The sequence below is a fragment of the Hemitrygon akajei genome, chromosome 18 (genome assembly GCF_048418815.1).
Source record: "Hemitrygon akajei chromosome 18, sHemAka1.3, whole genome shotgun sequence".
NCBI lineage: Eukaryota > Metazoa > Chordata > Chondrichthyes > Myliobatiformes > Dasyatidae > Hemitrygon > Hemitrygon akajei.
The window spans coordinates 79,539,490-79,566,512 of record NC_133141.1 but is presented as its reverse complement, the minus strand read 5'-3'; the positions used below and the strand labels follow the sequence as shown (position 1 = coordinate 79,566,512).

The following is a 27,023-nucleotide window of genomic DNA, read 5'->3' as shown; positions in this document are numbered from 1 at the left end:
ACCCGGAACCCCTGTGGTACAGTCGGGGACTCAAAATCCCAGTGAGACAGTCTGGTACCTGAAACCCCTGTGGTACAGTCAGGGACTCGAAATCCCAATGAGACAGTCTGGTACCCGAAACCCCTGTGGTACAGTCGGGGACTCGAAATCCCAATGAGACAGTCTGGTACCCGGAACCCAGTGGTACAGTCGGGGACTCGAAATCCCAATGAGACAGTCGGGTACCCGGAACCCCTGTGGTACAGTCGGGGACTCGAAATCACAGTGAGACAGTCTGGTACCCGGAACCCCTGTGGTACAGTCGGGGACTCGAAATCCCAATGAGACAGTCGGGTACGCGAAACCCCTGTGGTACAGTCGGGGACTCGAAATCCCAATGAGACAGTCTGGTACCCGGAACCCAGTGGTACAGTCGGAGACTCGAAATCCCAATGAGACAGTCTGGTACCCAAACAGTGGTACAGTCCGGGACTCGAAATCCCAATGAGACAGTCTGGTACCTGAATCCCCTGTGGTACAGTCCGGGACTCGAAATCCCAATGAGACAGTCTGGTACCTGAATCCCCTGTGGTACAGTCGGGGACTCGAAATCCCAGTGAGACAGTCTGGTACCCGGAACCCCTGTGGTACAGTCGGGGACTCAAAATCCCAGTGAGACAGTCTGGTACCTGAAACCCCTGTGGTACAGTCAGGGACTCGAAATCCCAATGAGACAGTCTGGTACCCGAATCCCCTGTGGTACAGACGGGGACTCGAAATCCCAATGAGACTGTCTGGTACCCGGAAACCAGTGGTACAGTCGGGGACTCGAAATCACAGTGAGACAGTCGGAAACCCGGAACACCTGTGGTACAGTCGGGGACTCGAAATCCCAATGAGACAGTCTGGTACCCGGAACCCCTGTGGTACAGTCGGGGACTCGAAATCCCAATGAGACAGTCTGGTACCGGAATCCCCTGTGGTACAGTCGGGGACTCAAAATCCCAATGAGACAGTCTGGTAAACGAAACCCCTGTGGTACAGTCTGGTAAACGAAACCCCTGTGGTACAGTCGAGGACTCGAAATCCCAATGAGACAGTCTGGTACCCGAAACAGTGCTACAGTCGGGGACTCGAAATCCCAATGAGACAGTCTGGTAAACGAAACCCCTGTGGTACAGTCGGGGACTCGAAATCCCAATGAGACAGTCTGGTAAACGAAACCCCTGTGGTACAGTCGAGGACTCGAAATCCCAATGAGACAGTCTGGTACCCGAAACAGTGGTACAGTCGGGGACTCGAAATCCCAATGAGACAGTCTGGTACCCGAAACCCCTGTGGTACAGTCGGGGACTCAAAATCCCAGTGAGACAGTCTGGTACCTGAAACCCCTGTGGTACAGTCGGGGACTCGAAATCCCAGTGAGACAGTCTGGTACCCGGAACCCCAGTGGTTCAGTCGGGGACTCGAAATCCCAGTGAGACAGCCTGGTACCCGGAACCCCAGTGGTACAGTCGGGGACTCAAAATCCCAATGAGACAGTCTGGTACCCAGAACCCCAGTGGTACAGTCGGGGACTCGAAATCCCAATGAGACAGTCTGGTACCCGGAACAGTGGTACAGTCCGGGACTCGAAATCCCAATGAGACAGTCTGGTACCCGGAACGCCTGTGGTACAGTCGGGGACTCGAAATCCCAATGAGACAGTCTGGTACCCGGAACCCAGTGGTACAGTCAGGGACTCGAAATCCCAATGAGACAGTCTGGTACCCGGAACAGTGGTACAGTCGGGGACTCAAAATCCCAGTGAGACAGTCTGGTACCTGAAACCCCTGTGGTACAGTCGGGGACTCGAAATCCCAATGAGACAGTCTGTTACCCGAATCCCCTGTGGTACAGTCGGGGACTCGAAATCCCAATGAGACAGTCTGGGACCCGGAACCCCTGTGGTACAGTCGGGGACTCGAAATCCCAATGAGACAGTCTGTTACCCGAATCCCCTGTGGTACAGTCGGGGACTCGAAATCCCAATGAGACAGTCAGGGACCCGGAACCCCTGTGGTACAGTCGGGGACTCGAAATCCCAGTGAGACAGACTGGTACCCGGAACAGTGGTACAGTCGGGGACTCGAAATCCCAATGAGACAGTCGGGTACCCGAAACCCCTGTGGTACAGTCGGGGACTCAAAATCCCAATGAGACAGTCTGGTACCCAAATCCCTGTGGTACAGTCGGGGACTCGAAATCCCAATGAGACAGTCTGGTACCTGAATCCCCTGTGGTACAGTCGGGGACTCGAAATCCCAGTGAGACAGTCTGGTACCCGGAACCCCTGTGGTACAGTCGGGGACTCAAAATCCCAGTGAGACAGTCTGGTACCTGAAACCCCTGTGGTACAGTCAGGGACTCGAAATCCCAATGAGACAGTCTGGTACCCGAAACCCCTGTGGTACAGTCGGGGACTCGAAATCCCAATGAGACAGTCTGGTACCCGGAACCCAGTGGTACAGTCGGGGACTCGAAATCCCAATGAGACAGTCGGGTACCCGGAACCCCTGTGGTACAGTCGGGGACTCGAAATCACAGTGAGACAGTCTGGTACCCGGAACCCCTGTGGTACAGTCGGGGACTCGAAATCCCAATGAGACAGTCGGGTACCCGAAACCCCTGTGGTACAGTCGGGGACTCAAAATCCCAATGAGACAGTCTGGTACCCAAATCCCTGTGGTACAGTCGGGGACTCGAAATCCCAATGAGACAGTCTGGTACCCGGAACCCAGTGGTACAGTCGGAGACTCGAAATCCCAATGAGACAGTCTGGTACCCAAACAGTGGTACAGTCCGGGACTCGAAATCCCAATGAGACAGTCTGGTACCTGAATCCCCTGTGGTACAGTCCGGGACTCGAAATCCCAATGAGACAGTCTGGTACCTGAATCCCCTGTGGTACAGTCGGGGACTCGAAATCCCAGTGAGACAGTCTGGTACCCGGAACCCCTGTGGTACAGTCGGGGACTCAAAATCCCAGTGAGACAGTCTGGTACCTGAAACCCCTGTGGTACAGTCAGGGACTCGAAATCCCAATGAGACAGTCTGGTACCCGGATCCCCTGTGGTACAGACGGGGACTCGAAATCCCAATGAGACAGTCTGGTACCCGGAACCCAGTGGTACAGTCGGGGACTCGAAATCACAGTGAGACAGTCGGAAACCCGGAACACCTGTGGTACAGTCGGGGACTCGAAATCCCAATGAGACAGTCTGGTACCCGGAACCCCTGTGGTACAGTCGGGGACTCGAAATCCCAATGAGACAGTCTGGTACCGGAATCCCCTGTGGTACAGTCGGGGACTCAAAATCCCAATGAGACAGTCTGGTAAACGAAACCCCTGTGGTACAGTCTGGTAAACGAAACCCCTGTGGTACAGTCGAGGACTCGAAATCCCAATGAGACAGTCTGGTACCCGAAACAGTGGTACAGTCGGGGACTCGAAATCCCAATGAGACAGTCTGGTAAACGAAACCCCTGTGGTACAGTCGGGGACTCGAAATCCCAATGAGACAGTCTGGTAAACGAAACCCCTGTGGTACAGTCGAGGACTCGAAATCCCAATGAGACAGTCTGGTACCCGAAACAGTGGTACAGTCGGGGACTCGAAATCCCAATGAGACAGTCTGGTACCCGAAACCCCTGTGGTACAGTCGGGGACTCAAAATCCCAGTGAGACAGTCTGGTACCTGAAACCCCTGTGGTACAGTCGGGGACTCGAAATCCCAATGAGACAGTCTGGTACCTGAAACCCCTGTGGTACAGTCGGGGACTCGAAATCCCAGTGAGACAGTCTGGTACCCGGAACCCCAGTGGTTCAGTCGGGGACTCGAAATCCCAGTGAGACAGCCTGGTACCCGGAACCCCAGTGGTACAGTCGGGGACTCAAAATCCCAATGAGACAGTCTGGTACCCAGAACCCCAGTGGTACAGTCGGGGACTCCAAATCCCAGTGAGACAGTCTGGTACCTGAAACCCCAGTGGTACAGTCGGGGACTCGAAATCCCAATGAGACAGTCTGGTACACAGATCCCCTGTGGTACAGTCGGGGAGTCAAAATCCCAGTGAGACAGACGGGTACCCAGAACCCCTGTGGTACAGTCCGGGAGTCAAAATCCCAGTGAGACAGTCGGGTACCCAGAACCCCTGTGTTACAGTCGGGGACTCGAAATCCCAATGAGACAGTCTGGTACCCGGAACCCCTGTGGTACAGTCAGGGACTCGAAATCCCAATGAGACAGTCTGGGACCCGGAACCCCTGTGGTACAGTCGGGGACTCGAAATCCCAATGAGACAGTCTGGTACACAGATCCCCTGTGGTACAGTCGGGGACTCGAAATCCCAATGAGACAGTCTGGTACACAGATCCCCTGTGGTACAGTCGGGGACTCCAAATCCCAATGAGACAGTCTGGTACACAGATCCCCTGTGGTACAGTCGGGGACTCGAAATCCCAATGAGACAGTCTGGGACCCAGAACCCCTGTGGTACAGTCGGGGACTCGAAATCCCAATGAGACAGTCTGGTACACAGATCCCCTGTGGTACAGTCGGGGACTCGAAATCCCAGTGAGACAGTCTGGTAAACGGAACCCCAGTGGTTCAGTCGGGGACTCGAAATCCCAGTGAGACAGTCTGGTACCTGAATCCCCTGTGGGACAGTCGGGAACTCGAAATCCCAGTGAGACAGTCTGGTACCCGGAACCACAGTGGTTCAGTCGGGAACTCGAAATCCCAGTGAGACAGTCTGGTACCCGGAACCACAGTGGTTCAGTCGGGAACTCGAAATCCCAGTGAGACAGTCTGGTACCTGAATCCCCTGTGGTAAAGTCGGGGACTCGAAATCCCAATGAGACTGTCTGGTACCCGGAACCCCTGTGGTACAGTCGGGGACTCGAAATCCCAATGAGACAGTCTGGTACCCGGAACAGTGGTACAGTCGGGAACTCGAAATCCCAGTGAGACAGTCTGGTACCCGGAACCCCAGTGGTTCAGTCGGGGACTCGAAATCCCAGTGAGACAGTCTGGTACCCGAAACCCCTGTGGTACAGTCGGGGACTCGAAATCCCAGTAAGACAGTCTGGTACCCGGAACCCCTGTGGTACAGTCAGGGACTCGAAATCCCAATGAGACAGTCTGGTACCCGAAACCCCTGTGGTACAGACGGGGACTCGAAATCCCAATGAGACAGTCTGGGACCCGGAACCCCTGTGGTACAGTCGGGGACTCGAAATCCCAGTGAGACAGACTGGTACCCGGAACAGTGGTACAGTCGGGGACTCGAAATCCCAATGAGACAGTCGGGTACCCGAAACCCCTGTGGTACAGTCGGGGACTCAAAATCCCAATGAGACAGTCTGGTACCCAAATCCCTGTGGTACAGTCGGGGACTCGAAATCCCAGTGAGACAGTCTGGTACCCGAATCCCCTGTGGAACAGTCGGGGACTCAAAATCCCAATGAGACAGTCTGGTACCTGGAACAGTGGTACAGACGGGGAATCGAAATCCCAGTGAGACAGTCTGGTACCCGAATCCCCTGTGGTACAGTCGGGGACTCGAAATCCCAATGAGACAGTCTGGTACCCGGAACAGTGGTACAGTCCGGGACTCGAAATCCCAATGAGACAGTCTGGTACCCGGAACCCCTGTGGTACAGTCGGGGACTCGAAATCCCAATGAGACAGTCTGGTACCCGGAACCCAGTGGTACAGTCAGGGACTCGAAATCCCAATGAGACAGTCTGGTACCCGGAACAGTGGTACAGTCGGGGACTCAAAATCCCAGTGAGACAGTCTGGTACCTGAAACCCCTGTGGTACAGTCGGGGACTCGAAATCCCAATGAGACAGTCTGTTACCCGAATCCCCTGTGGTACAGTCGGGGACTCGAAATCCCAATGAGACAGTCTGGGACCCGGAACCCCTGTGGTACAGTCGGGGACTCGAAATCCCAATGAGACAGTCTGTTACCCGAATCCCCTGTGGTACAGTCGGGGACTCGAAATCCCAATGAGACAGTCTGGGACCCGGAACCCCTGTGGTACAGTCGGGGACTCGAAATCCCAGTGAGACAGACTGGTACCCGGAACAGTGGTACAGTCGGGGACTCGAAATCCCAATGAGACAGTCGGGTACCCGAAACCCCTGTGGTACAGTCGGGGACTCAAAATCCCAATGAGACAGTCTGGTACCCAAATCCCTGTGGTACAGTCGGGGACTCGAAATCCCAATGAGACAGTCTGGTACCTGAATCCCCTGTGGTACAGTCGGGGACTCGAAATCCCAGTGAGACAGTCTGGTACCCGGAACCCCTGTGGTACAGTCGGGGACTCAAAATCCCAGTGAGACAGTCTGGTACCTGAAACCCCTGTGGTACAGTCAGGGACTCGAAATCCCAATGAGACAGTCTGGTACCCGAAACCCCTGTGGTACAGTCGGGGACTCGAAATCCCAATGAGACAGTCTGGTACCCGGAACCCAGTGGTACAGTCGGGGACTCGAAATCCCAATGAGACAGTCGGGTACCCGGAACCCCTGTGGTACAGTCGGGGACTCGAAATCACAGTGAGACAGTCTGGTACCCGGAACCCCTGTGGTACAGTCGGGGACTCGAAATCCCAATGAGACAGTCGGGTACCCGAAACCCCTGTGGTACAGTCGGGGACTCAAAATCCCAATGAGACAGTCTGGTACCCAAATCCCTGTGGTACAGTCGGGGACTCGAAATCCCAATGAGACAGTCTGGTACCCGGAACCCAGTGGTACAGTCGGAGACTCGAAATCCCAATGAGACAGTCTGGTACCCAAACAGTGGTACAGTCCGGGACTCGAAATCCCAATGAGACAGTCTGGTACCTGAATCCCCTGTGGTACAGTCCGGGACTCGAAATCCCAATGAGACAGTCTGGTACCTGAATCCCCTGTGGTACAGTCGGGGACTCGAAATCCCAGTGAGACAGTCTGGTACCCGGAACCCCTGTGGTACAGTCGGGGACTCAAAATCCCAGTGAGACAGTCTGGTACCTGAAACCCCTGTGGTACAGTCAGGGACTCGAAATCCCAATGAGACAGTCTGGTACCCGAATCCCCTGTGGTACAGACGGGGACTCGAAATCCCAATGAGACAGTCTGGTACCCGGAACCCAGTGGTACAGTCGGGGACTCGAAATCACAGTGAGACAGTCGGAAACCCGGAACACCTGTGGTACAGTCGGGGACTCGAAATCCCAATGAGACAGTCTGGTACCCGAAACAGTGGTACAGTCGGGGACTCGAAATCCCAATGAGACAGTCTGGTAAACGAAACCCCTGTGGTACAGTCGGGGACTCGAAATCCCAATGAGACAGTCTGGTAAACGAAACCCCTGTGGTACAGTCGAGGACTCGAAATCCCAATGAGACAGTCTGGTACCCGAAACAGTGGTACAGTCGGGGACTCGAAATCCCAATGAGACAGTCTGGTACCCGAAACCCCTGTGGTACAGTCGGGGACTCAAAATCCCAGTGAGACAGTCTGGTACCTGAAACCCCTGTGGTACAGTCGGGGACTCGAAATCCCAATGAGACAGTCTGGTACCTGAAACCCCTGTGGTACAGTCGGGGACTCGAAATCCCAGTGAGACAGTCTGGTACCCGGAACCCCAGTGGTTCAGTCGGGGACTCGAAATCCCAGTGAGACAGCCTGGTACCCGGAACCCCAGTGGTACAGTCGGGGACTCAAAATCCCAATGAGACAGTCTGGTACCCAGAACCCCAGTGGTACAGTCGGGGACTCCAAATCCCAGTGAGACAGTCTGGTACCTGAAACCCCAGTGGTACAGTCGGGGACTCGAAATCCCAATGAGACAGTCTGGTACACAGATCCCCTGTGGTACAGTCGGGGAGTCAAAATCCCAGTGAGACAGACGGGTACCCAGAACCCCTGTGGTACAGTCCGGGAGTCAAAATCCCAGTGAGACAGTCGGGTACCCAGAACCCCTGTGTTACAGTCGGGGACTCGAAATCCCAATGAGACAGTCTGGTACACAGATCCCCTGTGGTACAGTCGGGGACTCGAAATCCCAATGAGACAGTCTGGTACACAGATCCCCTGTGGTACAGTCGGGGACTCCAAATCCCAATGAGACAGTCTGGTACACAGATCCCCTGTGGTACAGTCGGGGACTCGAAATCCCAATGAGACAGTCTGGTACACAGATCCCCTGTGGTACAGTCGGGGAGTCAAAATCCCAGTGAGACAGACGGGTACCCAGAACCCCTGTGGTACAGTCCGGGAGTCAAAATCCCAGTGAGACAGTCGGGTACCCAGAACCCCTGTGTTACAGTCGGGGACTCGAAATCCCAATGAGACAGTCTGGTACCCGGAACCCCTGTGGTACAGTCAGGGACTCGAAATCCCAATGAGACAGTCTGGGACCCGGAACCCCTGTGGTACAGTCGGGGACTCGAAATCCCAATGAGACAGTCTGGTACACAGATCCCCTGTGGTACAGTCGGGGACTCGAAATCCCAATGAGACAGTCTGGTACACAGATCCCCTGTGGTACAGTCGGGGACTCCAAATCCCAATGAGACAGTCTGGTACACAGATCCCCTGTGGTACAGTCGGGGACTCGAAATCCCAATGAGACAGTCTGGGACCCAGAACCCCTGTGGTACAGTCGGGGACTCGAAATCCCAGTGAGACAGTCTGGTAAACGGAACCCCAGTGGTTCAGTCGGGGACTCAAAATCCCAATGAGACAGTCTGGTACCCAGAACCCCAGTGGTACAGTCGGGGACTCCAAATCCCAGTGAGACAGTCTGGTACCCGGAACCCCAGTGGTTCAGTCGGGGACTCGAAATCCCAGTGAGACAGTCTGGTACCCGGAACCCCAGTGGTTCAGTCCGGGACTCGAAATCCCAGTGAGACAGTCTGGTACCCGGAACCCCAGTGGTTCAGTCTGGGACTCGAAATCCCAGTGAGACAGTCTGGGACCCGGAACAGTGGTACAGTCGGGGACTCGAAATCCCAGTGAGACAGTCTGGTACCCGAATCCCCTGTGGTGCAGTCGGGGACTCGAAATCCCAATGAGACAGTCTGGTACCCGAAACCCCTGTGGTACAGTCAGGGACTCGAAATCCCAATGAGACAGTCTGGTACACGGAACCCCAGTGGTACAGTCGGGGACTCGAAATCCCAATGAGACAGTCTGGTAACCGAAACCCCTGTGGTACAGTCGGGGACTCGAAATCCCAATGAGACAGTCTGGTACCCGGAACCCCTGTGGTACAGTCCGGGACTCGAAATCCCAGTGAGACAGTCTGGTACCCGGAACAGTGGTACAGTCGGGGACTCGAAATCCCAGTGAGACAGTCTGGTACCCGGAACCCCTGTGGTACAGTCGGGGACTCGAAATCCCAATGAGACAGTCTGGTACCCGGAACAGTGGTACAGTCCGGGACTCGAAATCCCAGTGAGACAGTCTGGTACCCGGAACCCCAGTGGTTCAGTCGGGGACTCGAAATCCCAGTGAGACAGTCTGGTACCCGGAACAGTGGTACAGTCGGGGACTCGAAATCCCAGTGAGACAGTCTGGTACCCGAATCCCCTGTGGTGCAGTCGGGGACTCGAAATCCCAATGAGACAGTCTGGTACCTGAAACCCCTGTGGTACAGTCAGGGACTCGAAATCCCAATGAGACAGTCTGGTACACGGAACCCCAGTGGTACAGTCGGGGACTCGAAATCCCAATGAGACAGTCTGTTAACCGAAACCCCTGTGGTACAGTCGGGGACTCGAAATCCCAATGAGACAGTCTGGTACCCGGAACCCCTGTGGTACAGTCCGGGACTCGAAATCCCAGTGAGACAGTCTGGTACCCGGAACAGTGGTACAGTCGGGGACTCGAAATCCCAATGAGACAGTCTGGTACCTGAAACCCCTGTGGTACAGTCAGGGACTCGAAATCCCAATGAGACAGTCTGGTACACGGAACCCCTGTGGTACAGTCGGGGACTCGAAATCCCAGTGAGACAGACTGGTACCCGGAACAGTGGTACAGTCGGGGACTCGAAATCCCAATGAGACAGTCGGGTACCCGAAACCCCTGTGGTACAGTCGGGGACTCAAAATCCCAATGAGACAGTCTGGTACCCAAATCCCTGTGGTACAGTCGGGGACTCGAAATCCCAATGAGACAGTCTGGTACCTGAATCCCCTGTGGTACAGTCGGGGACTCGAAATCCCAGTGAGACAGTCTGGTACCCGGAACCCCTGTGGTACAGTCGGGGACTCAAAATCCCAGTGAGACAGTCTGGTACCTGAAACCCCTGTGGTACAGTCAGGGACTCGAAATCCCAATGAGACAGTCTGGTACCCGAAACCCCTGTGGTACAGTCGGGGACTCGAAATCCCAATGAGACAGTCTGGTACCCGGAACCCAGTGGTACAGTCGGGGACTCGAAATCCCAATGAGACAGTCGGGTACCCGGAACCCCTGTGGTACAGTCGGGGACTCGAAATCACAGTGAGACAGTCTGGTACCCGGAACCCCTGTGGTACAGTCGGGGACTCGAAATCCCAATGAGACAGTCGGGTACCCGAAACCCCTGTGGTACAGTCGGGGACTCAAAATCCCAATGAGACAGTCTGGTACCCAAATCCCTGTGGTACAGTCGGGGACTCGAAATCCCAATGAGACAGTCTGGTACCCGGAACCCAGTGGTACAGTCGGAGACTCGAAATCCCAATGAGACAGTCTGGTACCCAAACAGTGGTACAGTCCGGGACTCGAAATCCCAATGAGACAGTCTGGTACCTGAATCCCCTGTGGTACAGTCCGGGACTCGAAATCCCAATGAGACAGTCTGGTACCTGAATCCCCTGTGGTACAGTCGGGGACTCGAAATCCCAGTGAGACAGTCTGGTACCCGGAACCCCTGTGGTACAGTCGGGGACTCAAAATCCCAGTGAGACAGTCTGGTACCTGAAACCCCTGTGGTACAGTCAGGGACTCGAAATCCCAATGAGACAGTCTGGTACCCGAATCCCCTGTGGTACAGACGGGGACTCGAAATCCCAATGAGACAGTCTGGTACCCGGAACCCAGTGGTACAGTCGGGGACTCGAAATCACAGTGAGACAGTCGGAAACCCGGAACACCTGTGGTACAGTCGGGGACTCGAAATCCCAATGAGACAGTCTGGTACCCGAAACAGTGGTACAGTCGGGGACTCGAAATCCCAATGAGACAGTCTGGTAAACGAAACCCCTGTGGTACAGTCGGGGACTCGAAATCCCAATGAGACAGTCTGGTAAACGAAACCCCTGTGGTACAGTCGAGGACTCGAAATCCCAATGAGACAGTCTGGTACCCGAAACAGTGGTACAGTCGGGGACTCGAAATCCCAATGAGACAGTCTGGTACCCGAAACCCCTGTGGTACAGTCGGGGACTCAAAATCCCAGTGAGACAGTCTGGTACCTGAAACCCCTGTGGTACAGTCGGGGACTCGAAATCCCAATGAGACAGTCTGGTACCTGAAACCCCTGTGGTACAGTCGGGGACTCGAAATCCCAGTGAGACAGTCTGGTACCCGGAACCCCAGTGGTTCAGTCGGGGACTCGAAATCCCAGTGAGACAGCCTGGTACCCGGAACCCCAGTGGTACAGTCGGGGACTCAAAATCCCAATGAGACAGTCTGGTACCCAGAACCCCAGTGGTACAGTCGGGGACTCCAAATCCCAGTGAGACAGTCTGGTACCTGAAACCCCAGTGGTACAGTCGGGGACTCGAAATCCCAATGAGACAGTCTGGTACACAGATCCCCTGTGGTACAGTCGGGGAGTCAAAATCCCAGTGAGACAGACGGGTACCCAGAACCCCTGTGGTACAGTCCGGGAGTCAAAATCCCAGTGAGACAGTCGGGTACCCAGAACCCCTGTGTTACAGTCGGGGACTCGAAATCCCAATGAGACAGTCTGGTACACAGATCCCCTGTGGTACAGTCGGGGACTCGAAATCCCAATGAGACAGTCTGGTACACAGATCCCCTGTGGTACAGTCGGGGACTCCAAATCCCAATGAGACAGTCTGGTACACAGATCCCCTGTGGTACAGTCGGGGACTCGAAATCCCAATGAGACAGTCTGGTACACAGATCCCCTGTGGTACAGTCGGGGAGTCAAAATCCCAGTGAGACAGACGGGTACCCAGAACCCCTGTGGTACAGTCCGGGAGTCAAAATCCCAGTGAGACAGTCGGGTACCCAGAACCCCTGTGTTACAGTCGGGGACTCGAAATCCCAATGAGACAGTCTGGTACCCGGAACCCCTGTGGTACAGTCAGGGACTCGAAATCCCAATGAGACAGTCTGGGACCCGGAACCCCTGTGGTACAGTCGGGGACTCGAAATCCCAATGAGACAGTCTGGTACACAGATCCCCTGTGGTACAGTCGGGGACTCGAAATCCCAATGAGACAGTCTGGTACACAGATCCCCTGTGGTACAGTCGGGGACTCCAAATCCCAATGAGACAGTCTGGTACACAGATCCCCTGTGGTACAGTCGGGGACTCGAAATCCCAATGAGACAGTCTGGGACCCAGAACCCCTGTGGTACAGTCGGGGACTCGAAATCCCAGTGAGACAGTCTGGTAAACGGAACCCCAGTGGTTCAGTCGGGGACTCAAAATCCCAATGAGACAGTCTGGTACCCAGAACCCCAGTGGTACAGTCGGGGACTCCAAATCCCAGTGAGACAGTCTGGTACCCGGAACCCCAGTGGTTCAGTCGGGGACTCGAAATCCCAGTGAGACAGTCTGGTACCCGGAACCCCAGTGGTTCAGTCCGGGACTCGAAATCCCAGTGAGACAGTCTGGTACCCGGAACCCCAGTGGTTCAGTCGGGGACTCGAAATCCCAGTGAGACAGTCTGGGACCCGGAACAGTGGTACAGTCGGGGACTCGAAATCCCAGTGAGACAGTCTGGTACCCGAATCCCCTGTGGTGCAGTCGGGGACTCGAAATCCCAATGAGACAGTCTGGTACCCGAAACCCCTGTGGTACAGTCAGGGACTCGAAATCCCAATGAGACAGTCTGGTACACGGAACCCCAGTGGTACAGTCGGGGACTCGAAATCCCAATGAGACAGTCTGGTAACCGAAACCCCTGTGGTACAGTCGGGGACTCGAAATCCCAATGAGACAGTCTGGTACCCGGAACCCCTGTGGTACAGTCCGGGACTCGAAATCCCAGTGAGACAGTCTGGTACCCGGAACAGTGGTACAGTCGGGGACTCGAAATCCCAGTGAGACAGTCTGGTACCCGGAACCCCTGTGGTACAGTCGGGGACTCGAAATCCCAATGAGACAGTCTGGTACCCGGAACAGTGGTACAGTCCGGGACTCGAAATCCCAGTGAGACAGTCTGGTACCCGGAACCCCAGTGGTTCAGTCGGGGACTCGAAATCCCAGTGAGACAGTCTGGTACCCGGAACAGTGGTACAGTCGGGGACTCGAAATCCCAGTGAGACAGTCTGGTACCCGAATCCCCTGTGGTGCAGTCGGGGACTCGAAATCCCAATGAGACAGTCTGGTACCTGAAACCCCTGTGGTACAGTCAGGGACTCGAAATCCCAATGAGACAGTCTGGTACACGGAACCCCAGTGGTACAGTCGGGGACTCGAAATCCCAATGAGACAGTCTGTTAACCGAAACCCCTGTGGTACAGTCGGGGACTCGAAATCCCAATGAGACAGTCTGGTACCCGGAACCCCTGTGGTACAGTCCGGGACTCGAAATCCCAGTGAGACAGTCTGGTACCCGGAACAGTGGTACAGTCGGGGACTCGAAATCCCAGTGAGACAGTCTGGTACCCGGAACCCCTGTGGTACAGTCGGGGACTCGAAATCCCAGTGCGACAGTCTGGTACCCGGAACCCCTGTGGTACAGTCCGGGACTCGAAATCCCAGTGAGACAGTCTGGTAACCGAAACCCCTGTGGTACAGTCGGTGACTCGAAATCCCAATGAGACAGTCTGGTACCCGAATCCCCTGTGGTACAGTCGGGGAGTCAAAATCCCAGTGAGACAGTCTGGGACCTGGAACCCCTGTGGTATAGTCGGGGACTCGAAATCCCAATGAGACAGTCTGGTACCCGGAACCCCTGTGGTACAGTCGGGGACTCGAAATCCCAATGAGACAGTCTGGTACCCGGAACCCCTGTGGTATAGTCGGGGACTCGAAATCCCAATGAGACAGTCTGGTACCCGGAACCACAGTGGTACAGTCCGGGACTCGAAATCCCAGTGAGACAGTCTGGTACCCGGAACCCCTGTGGTACAGTCGGGGACTCGAAATCCCAATGAGACAGTCTGGGACCCGGAACAGTGGTACAGTCGGGGACTCGAAATCCCAATGAGACAGTCTGGTACCCGGAACCCCTGTGGTACAGTCGGGGACTCAAAATCCCAGGAGACAGTCTGGTACCCGGAACCCCTGTGGTACAGTCGGGGACTCGAAATCCCAGGAGACAGTCGGGTACCCAGAACCCCTGTGGTACAGTCGGGGAGTCAAAATCCCAGTGAGACAGTCGGGTACCCAGAACCCCTGTGTTACAATCGGGGACTCGAAATCCCAGAGAGACAAACTGGTACCCGGAACAGTGGTACAGTCGGGGACTCGAAATCCCAATGAGACAGTCTGGGACCCGGAACCCCTGTGGTACAGTCGGGGACTCGAAATCCCAATGAGTCAGTCTGGTACACAGATCCCCTGTGGTACAGTCGGGGACTCGAAATCCCAGTGAGACAGTCTGGTACCCGAATCCCCTGTGGTACAGTCGGGGACTCGAAATCCCAATGAGACAGTCTGGTACACAGATCCCCCGTGGTACAGTCGGGGACTCGAAATCCCAGTGAGACAGTCTGGTACCCGAATCCCCTGTGGTACAGTCGGGGACTCGAAATCCCAATGAGACAGTCTGGTACCCGGAACAGTGGTACAGTCCGGGACTCGAAATCCCAATGAGACAGTCTGGTACACAGATCCCCTGTGGTACAGTCGGGGACTCGAAATCCCAATGAGACAGTCTGGTACACAGATCCCCTGTGGTACAGTCGGGGACTCCAAATCCCAATGAGACAGTCTGGTACACAGATCCCCTGTGGTACAGTCGGGGACTCGAAATCCCAATGAGACAGTCTGGTACCCGGAACCCCTGTGGTACAGTCGGGGACTCGAAATCCCAATGAGACAGTCTGGGACCCGGAACCCCTGTGGTACAGTCGAGGACTCGAAATCCCAATGAGACAGTCTGGTACCCGGAACCACAGTGGTTCAGTCGGGAACTCGAAATCCCAGTGAGACAGTCTGTTACCCGGAACCCCAGTGGTACAGTCGGGGACTCGAAATCCCAGTGAGACAGTCTGTTACCCGAAACCCCTGTGGTACAGTCGGGGACTCGAAATCCCAATGAGACAGTCTGGTACCCGGAACCCCTGTGGTACAGTCAGGGACTCGAAATCCCAGTGAGACAGTCTGTTACCCGAAACCCCTGTGCTACAGTCGGGGACTCGAAATCCCAATGAGACAGTCTGGTACCCGGAACCCCAGTGGTACAGTCGGGGACTCCAAATCCCAGTGAGACAGTCTGGTACCTGAAACCCCAGTGGTACAGTCGGGGACTCGAAATCCCAATGAGACAGTCTGGTACACAGATCCCCTGTGGTACAGTCGGGGAGTCAAAATCCCAGTGAGACAGACGGGTACCCAGAACCCCTGTGGTACAGTCCGGGAGTCAAAATCCCAGTGAGACAGTCGGGTACCCAGAACCCCTGTGTTACAGTCGGGGACTCGAAATCCCAATGAGACAGTCTGGTACCCGGAACCCCTGTGGTACAGTCAGGGACTCGAAATCCCAATGAGACAGTCTGGGACCCGGAACCCCTGTGGTACAGTCGGGGACTCGAAATCCCAATGAGACAGTCTGGTACACAGATCCCCTGTGGTACAGTCGGGGACTCGAAATCCCAATGAGACAGTCTGGTACACAGATCCCCTGTGGTACAGTCGGGGACTCGAAATCCCAATGAGACAGTCTGGTACACAGATCCCCTGTGGTACAGTCGGGGACTCGAAATCCCAATGAGACAGTCTGGGACCCAGAACCCCTGTGGTACAGTCGGGGACTCGAAATCCCAATGAGACAGTCTGGTACACAGATCCCCTGTGGTACAGTCGGGGACTCGAAATCCCAGTGAGACAGTCTGGTAAACGGAACCCCAGTGGTTCAGTCGGGGACTCGAAATCCCAGTGAGACAGTCTGGTACCTGAATCCCCTGTGGGACAGTCGGGAACTCGAAATCCCAGTGAGACAGTCTGGTACCCGGAACCACAGTGGTTCAGTCGGGAACTCGAAATCCCAGTGAGACAGTCTGGTACCCGGAACCACAGTGGTTCAGTCGGGAACTCGAAATCCCAGTGAGACAGTCTGGTACCTGAATCCCCTGTGGTAAAGTCGGGGACTCGAAATCCCAATGAGACTGTCTGGTACCCGGAACCCCTGTGGTACAGTCGGGGACTCGAAATCCCAATGAGACAGTCTGGTACCCGGAACAGTGGTACAGTCGGGAACTCGAAATCCCAGTGAGACAGTCTGGTACCCGGAACCCCAGTGGTTCAGTCGGGGACTCGAAATCCCAGTGAGACAGTCTGGTACCCGGAACCCCAGTGGTTCAGTCCGGGACTCGAAATCCCAGTGAGACAGTCTGGTACCCGGAACCCCAGTGGTTCAGTCGGGGACTCGAAATCCCAGTGAGACAGTCTGGGACCCGGAACAGTGGTACAGTCGGGGACTCGAAATCCCAGTGAGACAGTCTGGTACCCGAATCCCCTGTGGTGCAGTCGGGGACTCGAAATCCCAATGAGACAGTCTGGTACCCGAAACCCCTGTGGTACAGTCAGGGACTCGAAATCCCAATGAGACAGTCTGGTACACGGAACCCCAGTGGTACAGTCGGGGACTCGAAATCCCAATGAGACAGTCTGGTAACCGAAACCCCTGTGGTACAGTCGGGGACTCGAAATCCCAATGAGACAGTCTGGTACCCGGAACCCCTGTGGTACAGTCCGGGACTCGAAATCCCAGTGAGACAGTCTGGTACCCGGAACAGTGGTACAGTCGGGGACTCGAAATCCCAGTGAGACAGTCTGGTACCCGGAACCCCTGTGGTACAGTCGGGGACTCGAAATCCCAATGAGACAGTCTGGTACCCGGAACAGTGGTACAGTCCGGGACTCGAAATCCCAGTGAGACAGTCTGGTACCCGGAACCCCAGTGGTTCAGTCGGGGACTCGAAATCCCAGTGAGACAGTCTGGTACCCGGAACAGTGGTACAGTCGGGGACTCGAAATCCCAGTGAGACAGTCTGGTACCCGAATCCCCTGTGGTGCAGTCGGGGACTCGAAATCCCAATGAGACAGTCTGGTACCTGAAACCCCTGTGGTACAGTCAGGGACTCGAAATCCCAATGAGACAGTCTGGTACACGGAACCCCAGTGGTACAGTCGGGGACTCGAAATCCCAATGAGACAGTCTGTTAACCGAAACCCCTGTGGTACAGTCGGGGACTCGAAATCCCAATGAGACAGTCTGGTACCCGGAACCCCTGTGGTACAGTCCGGGACTCGAAATCCCAGTGAGACAGTCTGGTACCCGGAACAGTGGTACAGTCGGGGACTCGAAATCCCAGTGAGACAGTCTGGTACCCGGAACCCCTGTGGTACAGTCGGGGACTCGAAATCCCAGTGCGACAGTCTGGTACCCGGAACCCCTGTGGTACAGTCCGGGACTCGAAATCCCAGTGAGACAGTCTGGTAACCGAAACCCCTGTGGTACAGTCGGTGACTCGAAATCCCAATGAGACAGTCTGGTACCCGAATCCCCTGTGGTACAGTCGGGGAGTCAAAATCCCAGTGAGACAGTCTGGGACCTGGAACCCCTGTGGTATAGTCGGGGACTCGAAATCCCAATGAGACAGTCTGGTACCCGGAACCCCTGTGGTACAGTCGGGGACTCGAAATCCCAATGAGACAGTCTGGTACCCGGAACCCCTGTGGTATAGTCGGGGACTCGAAATCCCAATGAGACAGTCTGGTACCCGGAACCACAGTGGTACAGTCCGGGACTCGAAATCCCAGTGAGACAGTCTGGTACCCGGAACCCCTGTGGTACAGTCGGGGACTCGAAATCCCAATGAGACAGTCTGGGACCCGGAACAGTGGTACAGTCGGGGACTCGAAATCCCAATGAGACAGTCTGGTACCCGGAACCCCTGTGGTACAGTCGGGGACTCAAAATCCCAGGAGACAGTCTGGTACCCGGAACCCCTGTGGTACAGTCGGGGACTCGAAATCCCAGGAGACAGTCGGGTACCCAGAACCCCTGTGGTACAGTCGGGGAGTCAAAATCCCAGTGAGACAGTCGGGTACCCAGAACCCCTGTGTTACAATCGGGGACTCGAAATCCCAGAGAGACAAACTGGTACCCGGAACAGTGGTACAGTCGGGGACTCGAAATCCCAATGAGACAGTCTGGGACCCGGAACCCCTGTGGTACAGTCGGGGACTCGAAATCCCAATGAGTCAGTCTGGTACACAGATCCCCTGTGGTACAGTCGGGGACTCGAAATCCCAGTGAGACAGTCTGGTACCCGAATCCCCTGTGGTACAGTCGGGGACTCGAAATCCCAATGAGACAGTCTGGTACACAGATCCCCCGTGGTACAGTCGGGGACTCGAAATCCCAGTGAGACAGTCTGGTACCCGAATCCCCTGTGGTACAGTCGGGGACTCGAAATCCCAATGAGACAGTCTGGTACCCGGAACAGTGGTACAGTCCGGGACTCGAAATCCCAATGAGACAGTCTGGTACACAGATCCCCTGTGGTACAGTCGGGGACTCGAAATCCCAATGAGACAGTCTGGTACACAGATCCCCTGTGGTACAGTCGGGGACTCCAAATCCCAATGAGACAGTCTGGTACACAGATCCCCTGTGGTACAGTCGGGGACTCGAAATCCCAATGAGACAGTCTGGTACCCGGAACCCCTGTGGTACAGTCGGGGACTCGAAATCCCAATGAGACAGTCTGGGACCCGGAACCCCTGTGGTACAGTCGAGGACTCGAAATCCCAATGAGACAGTCTGGTACCCGGAACCACAGTGGTTCAGTCGGGAACTCGAAATCCCAGTGAGACAGTCTGTTACCCGGAACCCCAGTGGTACAGTCGGGGACTCGAAATCCCAGTGAGACAGTCTGTTACCCGAAACCCCTGTGGTACAGTCGGGGACTCGAAATCCCAATGAGACAGTCTGGTACCCGGAACCCCTGTGGTACAGTCAGGGACTCGAAATCCCAGTGAGACAGTCTGTTACCCGAAACCCCTGTGCTACAGTCGGGGACTCGAAATCCCAATGAGACAGTCTGGTACCCGGAACCCCAGTGGTACAGTCGGGGACTCGAAATCCCAATGAGACAGTCTGGTACCCGGAACAGTGGTACAGTCGGGGACTCGAAATCCCAATGAGACAGTCTGGTACCCGAAACCCCTGTGGTACAGTCGGGGACTCGAAATCCCAATGAGACAGACTGGTACCCGAAACCCCTGTGGTACAGTCGGGGACTCGAAATCCCAGTGAGACAGTCTGGTACCCGAAACCCCTGTGGTACAGTCGGGGACTCGAAATCCCAATGAGACAGTCTGGTACACAGATCCCCTGTGGTACAGTCAGGGACTCGAAATCCCAATGAGACAGTCTGGCACCCGGAACCCCTGTGGTACAGTCAGGGACTCGAAATCCCAGTGAGACAGTCTGGTACACAGATCCCCTGTGGTACAGTCAGGGACTCGAAATCCCAATGAGACAGTCTGGGACCCGGAACCCCTGTGGTACAGTCAGGGACTCGAAATCCCAGTGAGACAGTCTGTTACCCGAAACCCCAGTGGTACAGTCGGGGACTCGAAATCCCAATGAGACAGTCTGGTACACAGATCCCCTGTGGTACAGTCGGGGACTCGAAATCCCAATGAGACAGTCTGGTACCCAGAACAGTGGTACAGTCGGGGACTCAAAATCCCAGAGAGACAGTCTGGCACCCGGAACCCCTGTGGTACAGTCAGGGACTCGAAATCCCAGTGAGACAGTCTGGTACCCGGAACCCCAGTGGTACAGTCGGGGACTCGAAATCCCAATGAGACAGTCTGGTACCCGGAACAGTGGTACAGTCGGGGACTCAAAATCCCAGAGAGACAGTCTGGCACCCGGAACCCCTGTGGTACAGTCAGGGACTCGAAATCCCAGTGAGACAGTCTGGTACCCGGAACCCCAGTGGTACAGTCGGGGACTCGAAATCCCAATGAGACAGTCTGTTACCCGAAACCCCTGAGGTACAGTCGGGGACTCGAAATCCCAGTGAGACAGTCTGGTACCTGGAACAGTGATACAGTCGGGGACTCGAAATCCCAGTGAGACAGTCTGTTACCCGAAACCCCTGTGCTACAGTCGGGGACTCGAAATCCCAATGAGACAGTCTGGTACCCGGAACCCCAGTGGTACAGTCGGGGACTCGAAATCCCAGTGAGACAGTCTGGTACCTGGAACAGTGGTACAGTCGGGGACTCGAAATCCCAGTGAGACAGTCTGGTACCCGGAACAGTGGTACAGTCGGGGACTCGAAATCCCAGTGAGACAGTCTGGTACCCGGAACCCCAGTGGTACAGTCGGGGACTCGAAATCCCAATGAGACAGTCTGGTACATGGAACAGTGGTATAGTCGGGGACTCGAAATCCCAGTGAGACAGTCTGGTACCCGGAACGCCTGTGGTACAGTTGGGGACTCGAAATCCCAGCGACACAATCCGGTATTCGAAACCCCAGGGATACAGACCCGTAACCGAAATCCTAGGGATATGATCCAATTTCCGAAATCCGAGTAGTCTCAGAGCTGCCATTACCATTCATTCCCGTACAACAGAGGTGCTTCCTCGCAATATTGCCTTTGATTACAGTCCAGTTCTCCTTAAGGTCCCGGGAGAAGTCACCATTCCCTCTAAGACACATTAACACGGTTTCACTCCTATTAGATCTCTGAAAGCATTGGGACTCCATCCCACGGCGCCTCTAACCCAGTCCCACTTTGCCCCCATGACACACTCACCGCCGATAACAGCTCCGGTCAGAGAGTCGGATTCAAAAAATGGGGTATCTGCAAAGCAGGGGGAAATCACATCAAAGTCTGTTCACACACGACATATCTAACACCTGCCATGCCTCGACAACCATCACCACCGAACACCCGTCACCCCCAACACCCATCCCCACCCAACACCCATCACCCCCAACACCCATCACCACCCAACACCCGTCACTCTCAACACCCGTCACCCCAACACCCGTCACCACCCAACACCCTTCACCCCCAACACCCATCACCACCCAACACCCATCACCCCCAACACCCATCACCACCCAACACCCACCAAACCAGATGCATCATACCTCAATACTCATCACCCATTAACATCAATACCCATTAACATCCATCACTACCCAACACCCCTACAACACCCGTCACCCCCAACTCATCACCAAACCAGACGCATCATACCTCAATACTCATCACCCATTAACATCCATCACTATCCAACACCCATCACCCCTACAACACCAGTCACCCCTACAACACCCGTCAACCCCAACTCATCACCAAACCACACGCATCATACCTCAATACTCATCACCCCAATGCCCATCACCCATTAACATCAACACCCGCCTCTCTTTAACATCAACACCCATCACCCATTAACATCCATCAACACCCATTAACATCAACACTCATCACCCATTATCAACAAATGTCACCCACTAACATGCATCAACACCCATCACACATTAACATCAACACTCTCAGCAATTAACATCAACAAATGTCACCCATTAACATCCATCAACACCCATCTACCATTAACATCAACCCTGTCACCCATTAACAACCATCAACACCTGTCACACATAACGTCCATCACCAGCTGTCACACATTAACATCAACACCCATCACCCATGAACATCAACACCCGTCACACATTAACATCAACACCCGTCACACATTAACATCAACACCGGTCACAAATTAACACTCAACAGCCGTCAACCATTAACATCAACACCCATCACACAAACATCCAACACCTGTCACCCATTAACATCCATCAACACCGGTCACACATTAACATCAACACCCATCACTTATTACATCTATTTACACCCATCTCCTCTGAACAGTCATCAATACCCAACAACCTTCAGCTCCCACCATCTCTTGTCGTCCTGACATCCCCTCCACTCCCTCCCTTGCACTCTCCACCCCTCCTCCTCTGCCGCTCTATCTGTTCTTTTTCCAGTCCTGCCCACACCTCCCAATGCTCCCCCACTCTCCCACCCTTTTTCATTCATTCCATCTTCTGCCTAACTGAGCCATGACTTCCTTCCCATTCTTCACTCCCCATCACCAGCTTACACCCTCACTCCTCCATCATTTCCCTCTCCTCACCCTTACCACCTACCCCACCTTCCACCCTCACTGCCCTATCCCCAACCTAATCCCACCCTTCCCCTCACTCCTCCCCCCATCCTCCACCCTCACTCCTACATCCCACCCTTTATCCTTGCTCCCCGTCCAACCCTGTCCCCTGTCCCAACACGGCCTCCCACTCCCCCACCCTCACTTCCTTGGACCACAGCCTTCGCCCTCATTCTTCCCGTCCACACCCTCCCTATCTTCACTCCCCCTCCCTGCCATCAGACCTCTCACCCCCACCCTCATTCCCTTCCCCATCTTCACTCTTCCCCCCGCCATCCACCCTCACTCCCCACCATCAGTCCCCTTATCCCTTCCCTCACCCCCTTTCCCCATCTTCACTCTTTCCATCCCCACCATCCACTCACCCCCCCACCATCAGTCCATCGTCCCCACCCTCATTCTCCATCTTCAGCCTCCTCCGCACCACCAATCACCTCGTTACCACCCTCAATCCCCTTTCCCCATCTTCACTCTCCCTGTCCCCATTCCCCCGCTCTCCCCGTCCTGTCAGTCCACCATCCCCACCCTGACACCCTTTTCCCCATCCCTCACTCTACTGCCCCTCAACTTCACCAATCTCCTCCCTCCCCTATCCCAGTCACGCCCCCACCCTCACCCTCACCCGCCACCGATTCCCAACATCCCCATACTCACTACCCGTCCCTACCCTCTCGGCCTAACCCCGTATGCTGCTCCTCCTCACACTTCCCCTCATTCCCCCCCCCCCGTCTCTCCTCGACCCCCCGCACTCCCGTGCCCCGTCACCGTACCGGGCTGCAGCGCCCACGGGTCGTCTGCTACCAGGACGTCGGAGAGAATGATGGGGATCGCCCCGCAGTTGGACTCCACCAGGTCTCCCTGGACCACCACCGACTGGTTGGTGTCCGTCCGCAGAGCGGCCTTCAGCGGGACGATGCCGTTGAAGCTGACCCCGGCCAGGCAGCCGGTGAACCCGGCGTGTTGAAGCGCTGGATCTCCGGGTCCAGGACGCCGACCTCTGCGCGGGGGGGGAACAAGCAGGGATTTCAGACCGTCTCAAAAACAGCCGCGCCCAGCCTCCAAAAACTCCTTCTGCATTCACCGGGAGACACAGTGTGACCCCCCCACCCCCACCGCCCAGATTTTTCAAACAAGCGTACAAAACTTCATTCAAATACAAAAGACGTACGAAGGTCGGGGGGAGTTACAATAGTTAGCGGATTCAAATTAAGATGCGGTTACTTCCATCTACAACACACTCAATTCCGTGGAAGGCCCGGGATATCCCCCGCTGGACCCCGATCGTTAATTCCCCATCTTTGCTCCTAATTCATTATGCCATGGACCCGATCGTTAATTTCCCAAATTGCTTCCAATTCCCTTTGACGATGGCGCACCGAGTTCCATTAAAGATCAGTATAAGAACCCCTACATCACAACCACTAGTCGCCAGTTCGTTGGTCCCCCACCCACCCCACCGTGAGTAAACTCTGCTTCCCGCTCGCTTAGAACCGTTTGTTCTAAGTTTCGTTCCAGTTTCAAGGTTACCTGTCAGACTCTGTTTCTCGGAGACAAAGCTCCGCGTCGAGATCCCTCCTGCTTGCTGTTCCGCGTTTACGCCCCGTGTAAAACATCCGGACTCGATCTCCACACCCGGGTTCGCTCCAGTCGCTCATCGCACGCCCCCCTCTCCAACGACACCCTGGCCAAAATGTGGCTCCGGGGGGAGAGGCAGGGCCCCCGACTGCCCCACTGCCTGGACCCGCGGATGGCCGCCTCGGCCTGCCCCAGGACGCAAGCCCTCCCCCGCTTTAGGCCCCGGCGCGGAGCGGACCCGAACGGGCGTCCCAGCAGGCGCGGGGCACCCAGTCTCCAGATCCGATCAAGTGGAACTTCGGCAGACCTGAGTGGAGCTTAATGGGAGCTTAACGCAAGTGGTGTTAGCGCCTCTGGCGGGGAGGCCACCCCCCCCCCCACCCCCACTGACCCGCTAGGAGACCAGAGCACTTTCTCCGGTCGACCCTGGCAGAGGACGCGGCTGAGCAGACCCGCAGAGAGCCTCGCATCCTGCGAAGGTCAGCCGGGCCGGTGATCACGAGGAGGACAACGTCGAAAGGACTGCTGTCACCTCCGGCTCGTTCGGCATCATACCTGTTAACCGCCCCCGAAGGGCCCTAGCTGGACAGCGTACAATTGCCCCAACATCGGGTCGCGCTGACGCACTCGCCCCCACCCCCCAAAGCGACGGGCAACAACTGACCCACTGACCCTGATCCGCGGCAGCGTACAACAGACGGACGGACGGGGGGGTGGGGGGCAACAAAATCCGGCCCGAGTCCAAAGGCGAGCGGATTCGTGATCCATCCCGACGAAGACATTCTCCTGATCGAGAGAGAGGGAGGACGCTGACAGATCCGCCTCGCGGGGCGGATGCATCAGGTCCCGGACGAGGGGGGACATTGTTCCGAATGGGCCCGCCCCGGGCGGGCCACTTGGGGCAAGGCAGCACGGAACCCAGGCGACGAGCAAAGTTCTTGCATTCGGTGCGGAGGAGACCTGGCGCCCAGTCCCCCACGGCGGCAAAGATCTCCCTTCTGGACCTCCGCCAGCAGAGGGGTAACTCACCCGTCGCCAGGCTTCTGGTGTCGGCAGCACCCAGTATGCCCCAGAAGGGCCGCCGTCAGCCCGCCCAAGCCGCATCGGATTCAGGACGCCGGTCAGTTCCTCCGGCGGTAGGGGAGAGCCCAGGTCCTCCCACAGAGCTTACCCCCCACGCCCCGCGTCTCCTCTCTTGGCGGGTCCGGCGTTCCAGGGGTCGGCTGGAGCGAGCGAACTCCACCAGCGATTCTCGGCGGATCTGCGACGCAGAAGCCACCCGCTGCCAGCAGCTGCCCAAGTTGCCCCGCGTCCGCCCCCTCCCGAGAGTGAGAACAAGGGCGCGGGCGCGCTCCAGATCTTGTAACAGCTCCGCCCCCGACATCGCGCGAGCACCTCGGGCTGCGGGTGGCCCGGCGCCCCCTCCGTCCCCCGGTAGTGATCCCCCCCGCGGTCGGGGTCCGCCGGGACTCCAGGCCGAGCAGCCCTTTCTCCGGCCGCTCGATCTGGGACACCCGCTTCCCGCGCGTTTTTCCCGCAAAGGAGTCGGACCTGAGCTTCGCTCTACTGACGACCCCCAGAGCCCCCGGGGAGGGGGAACCCCCTCCGCCCTCCCCTCCAGGAATCCCAGAACAGGCGGAGGGAGACCCGGCTTCGGGCATCCTCCAGCGACCGGTTTTTTGCATTGCCAGCAGGCAGACCCCCGCCTGGGTAATCAGAGGGTTAAGCTTCGTGTACACCAGGCACCTCCTTTGCCACCATATGACAATTACAGCACGGAAACAGGCCATCTCGGCCCTTCTAGTCCGTGCCCAACGTTTACTCTCACCTAGTCCCACCGATCACTCAGCCCATAACCCTCCATTCCTTTCCTGTCCATATACCTATCCAATTTACTTTAAATGACAATACCGAACCTGCCTCTACCACTTCTACTGGAAGCTCGTTCCACACAGCTACCACTCTGAGTAAAGAAATTCCCCCTAACGTTACCCTTAAACTTTTGCCCCCTAACTCTCAACTCATGTCCTCTTGTTGAATCTCCCCTACTCTCAATGGAAAAAGCCTATCCACGTCAACTCTATCTATCCCCCTCATAATTTTAAATACCTCTATCAAGTCCCCCCTCAGCCTTCTATGCTCCAAAGAATAAAGACCTAACTTGTTCAACCTTTCTCTGTAACTTAGGTGCTGAAGCCCAGGTAACATTCTAGTAAATCTCTCTGTACTCTCTCTATTTTGTTGACATCTTTCCTACAATTCAGTGACCAGAGCTGTACACAGTACTCCAAATTTGGCCTCACCAATTGCCTTATACAATTTTAACATTACATCCCAACTCCTGTACTCAATGCTCTGATTTATAAATGCCAGCATACCAAAAGCTTTCTTCATCACCCTATTCGCATGAGATTCCACCTTCACGGAACTATGAACCATTATTCCTAGATCACTCTGTTCTGCTGCATCCCTCAATGCCCTACCGTTTTACCATGTATGTCCTATTTTGATTATTCCTACCAAAATGTAGCACCTCACACTTATCAGCATTAAACTCCATCTGCCATCTTTCAGCCCACTCTTCTAACTGGCCTAAATCTCCTGCAAGCTTTGAAAACCTACTTCATTATCCACAACGCCACCTATCATCTGCATACTTACTAAATTACTTACTTGGGGTGACAGCGATCCCAGGGTTCAATTCCGGATGTTCTCCCCGTGGCTGCGTGGGTTTCCACCCGCATTCCAAAGACGTACCGGTTAGTAGATTGATTGGGTGTAATTTACTTACTAAATTA

General features: G+C 55.6%; 1 protein-coding gene across 1 annotated transcript in view; it reads right to left on the bottom strand.

Annotated features, from left to right (window-relative positions):
* The window catches only part of LOC140741412 (contactin-associated protein 1-like), a 97,530-nt gene extending 73,225 nt beyond the window's left edge, over positions 1–24,305 (bottom strand). The window contains exons 1-3 of the mRNA XM_073071579.1: positions 24,178–24,305; positions 23,421–23,647; positions 21,225–21,272 (exon numbers count right to left, since the gene is read on the bottom strand). Of these exons, the coding sequence (XP_072927680.1) occupies positions 21,225–21,272; positions 23,421–23,647; positions 24,178–24,305 (403 nt within the window). The remainder of the gene's footprint in view (positions 1–21,224; positions 21,273–23,420; positions 23,648–24,177) is intronic.
* Positions 24,306–27,023: the final 2,718 nt, after the last annotated feature.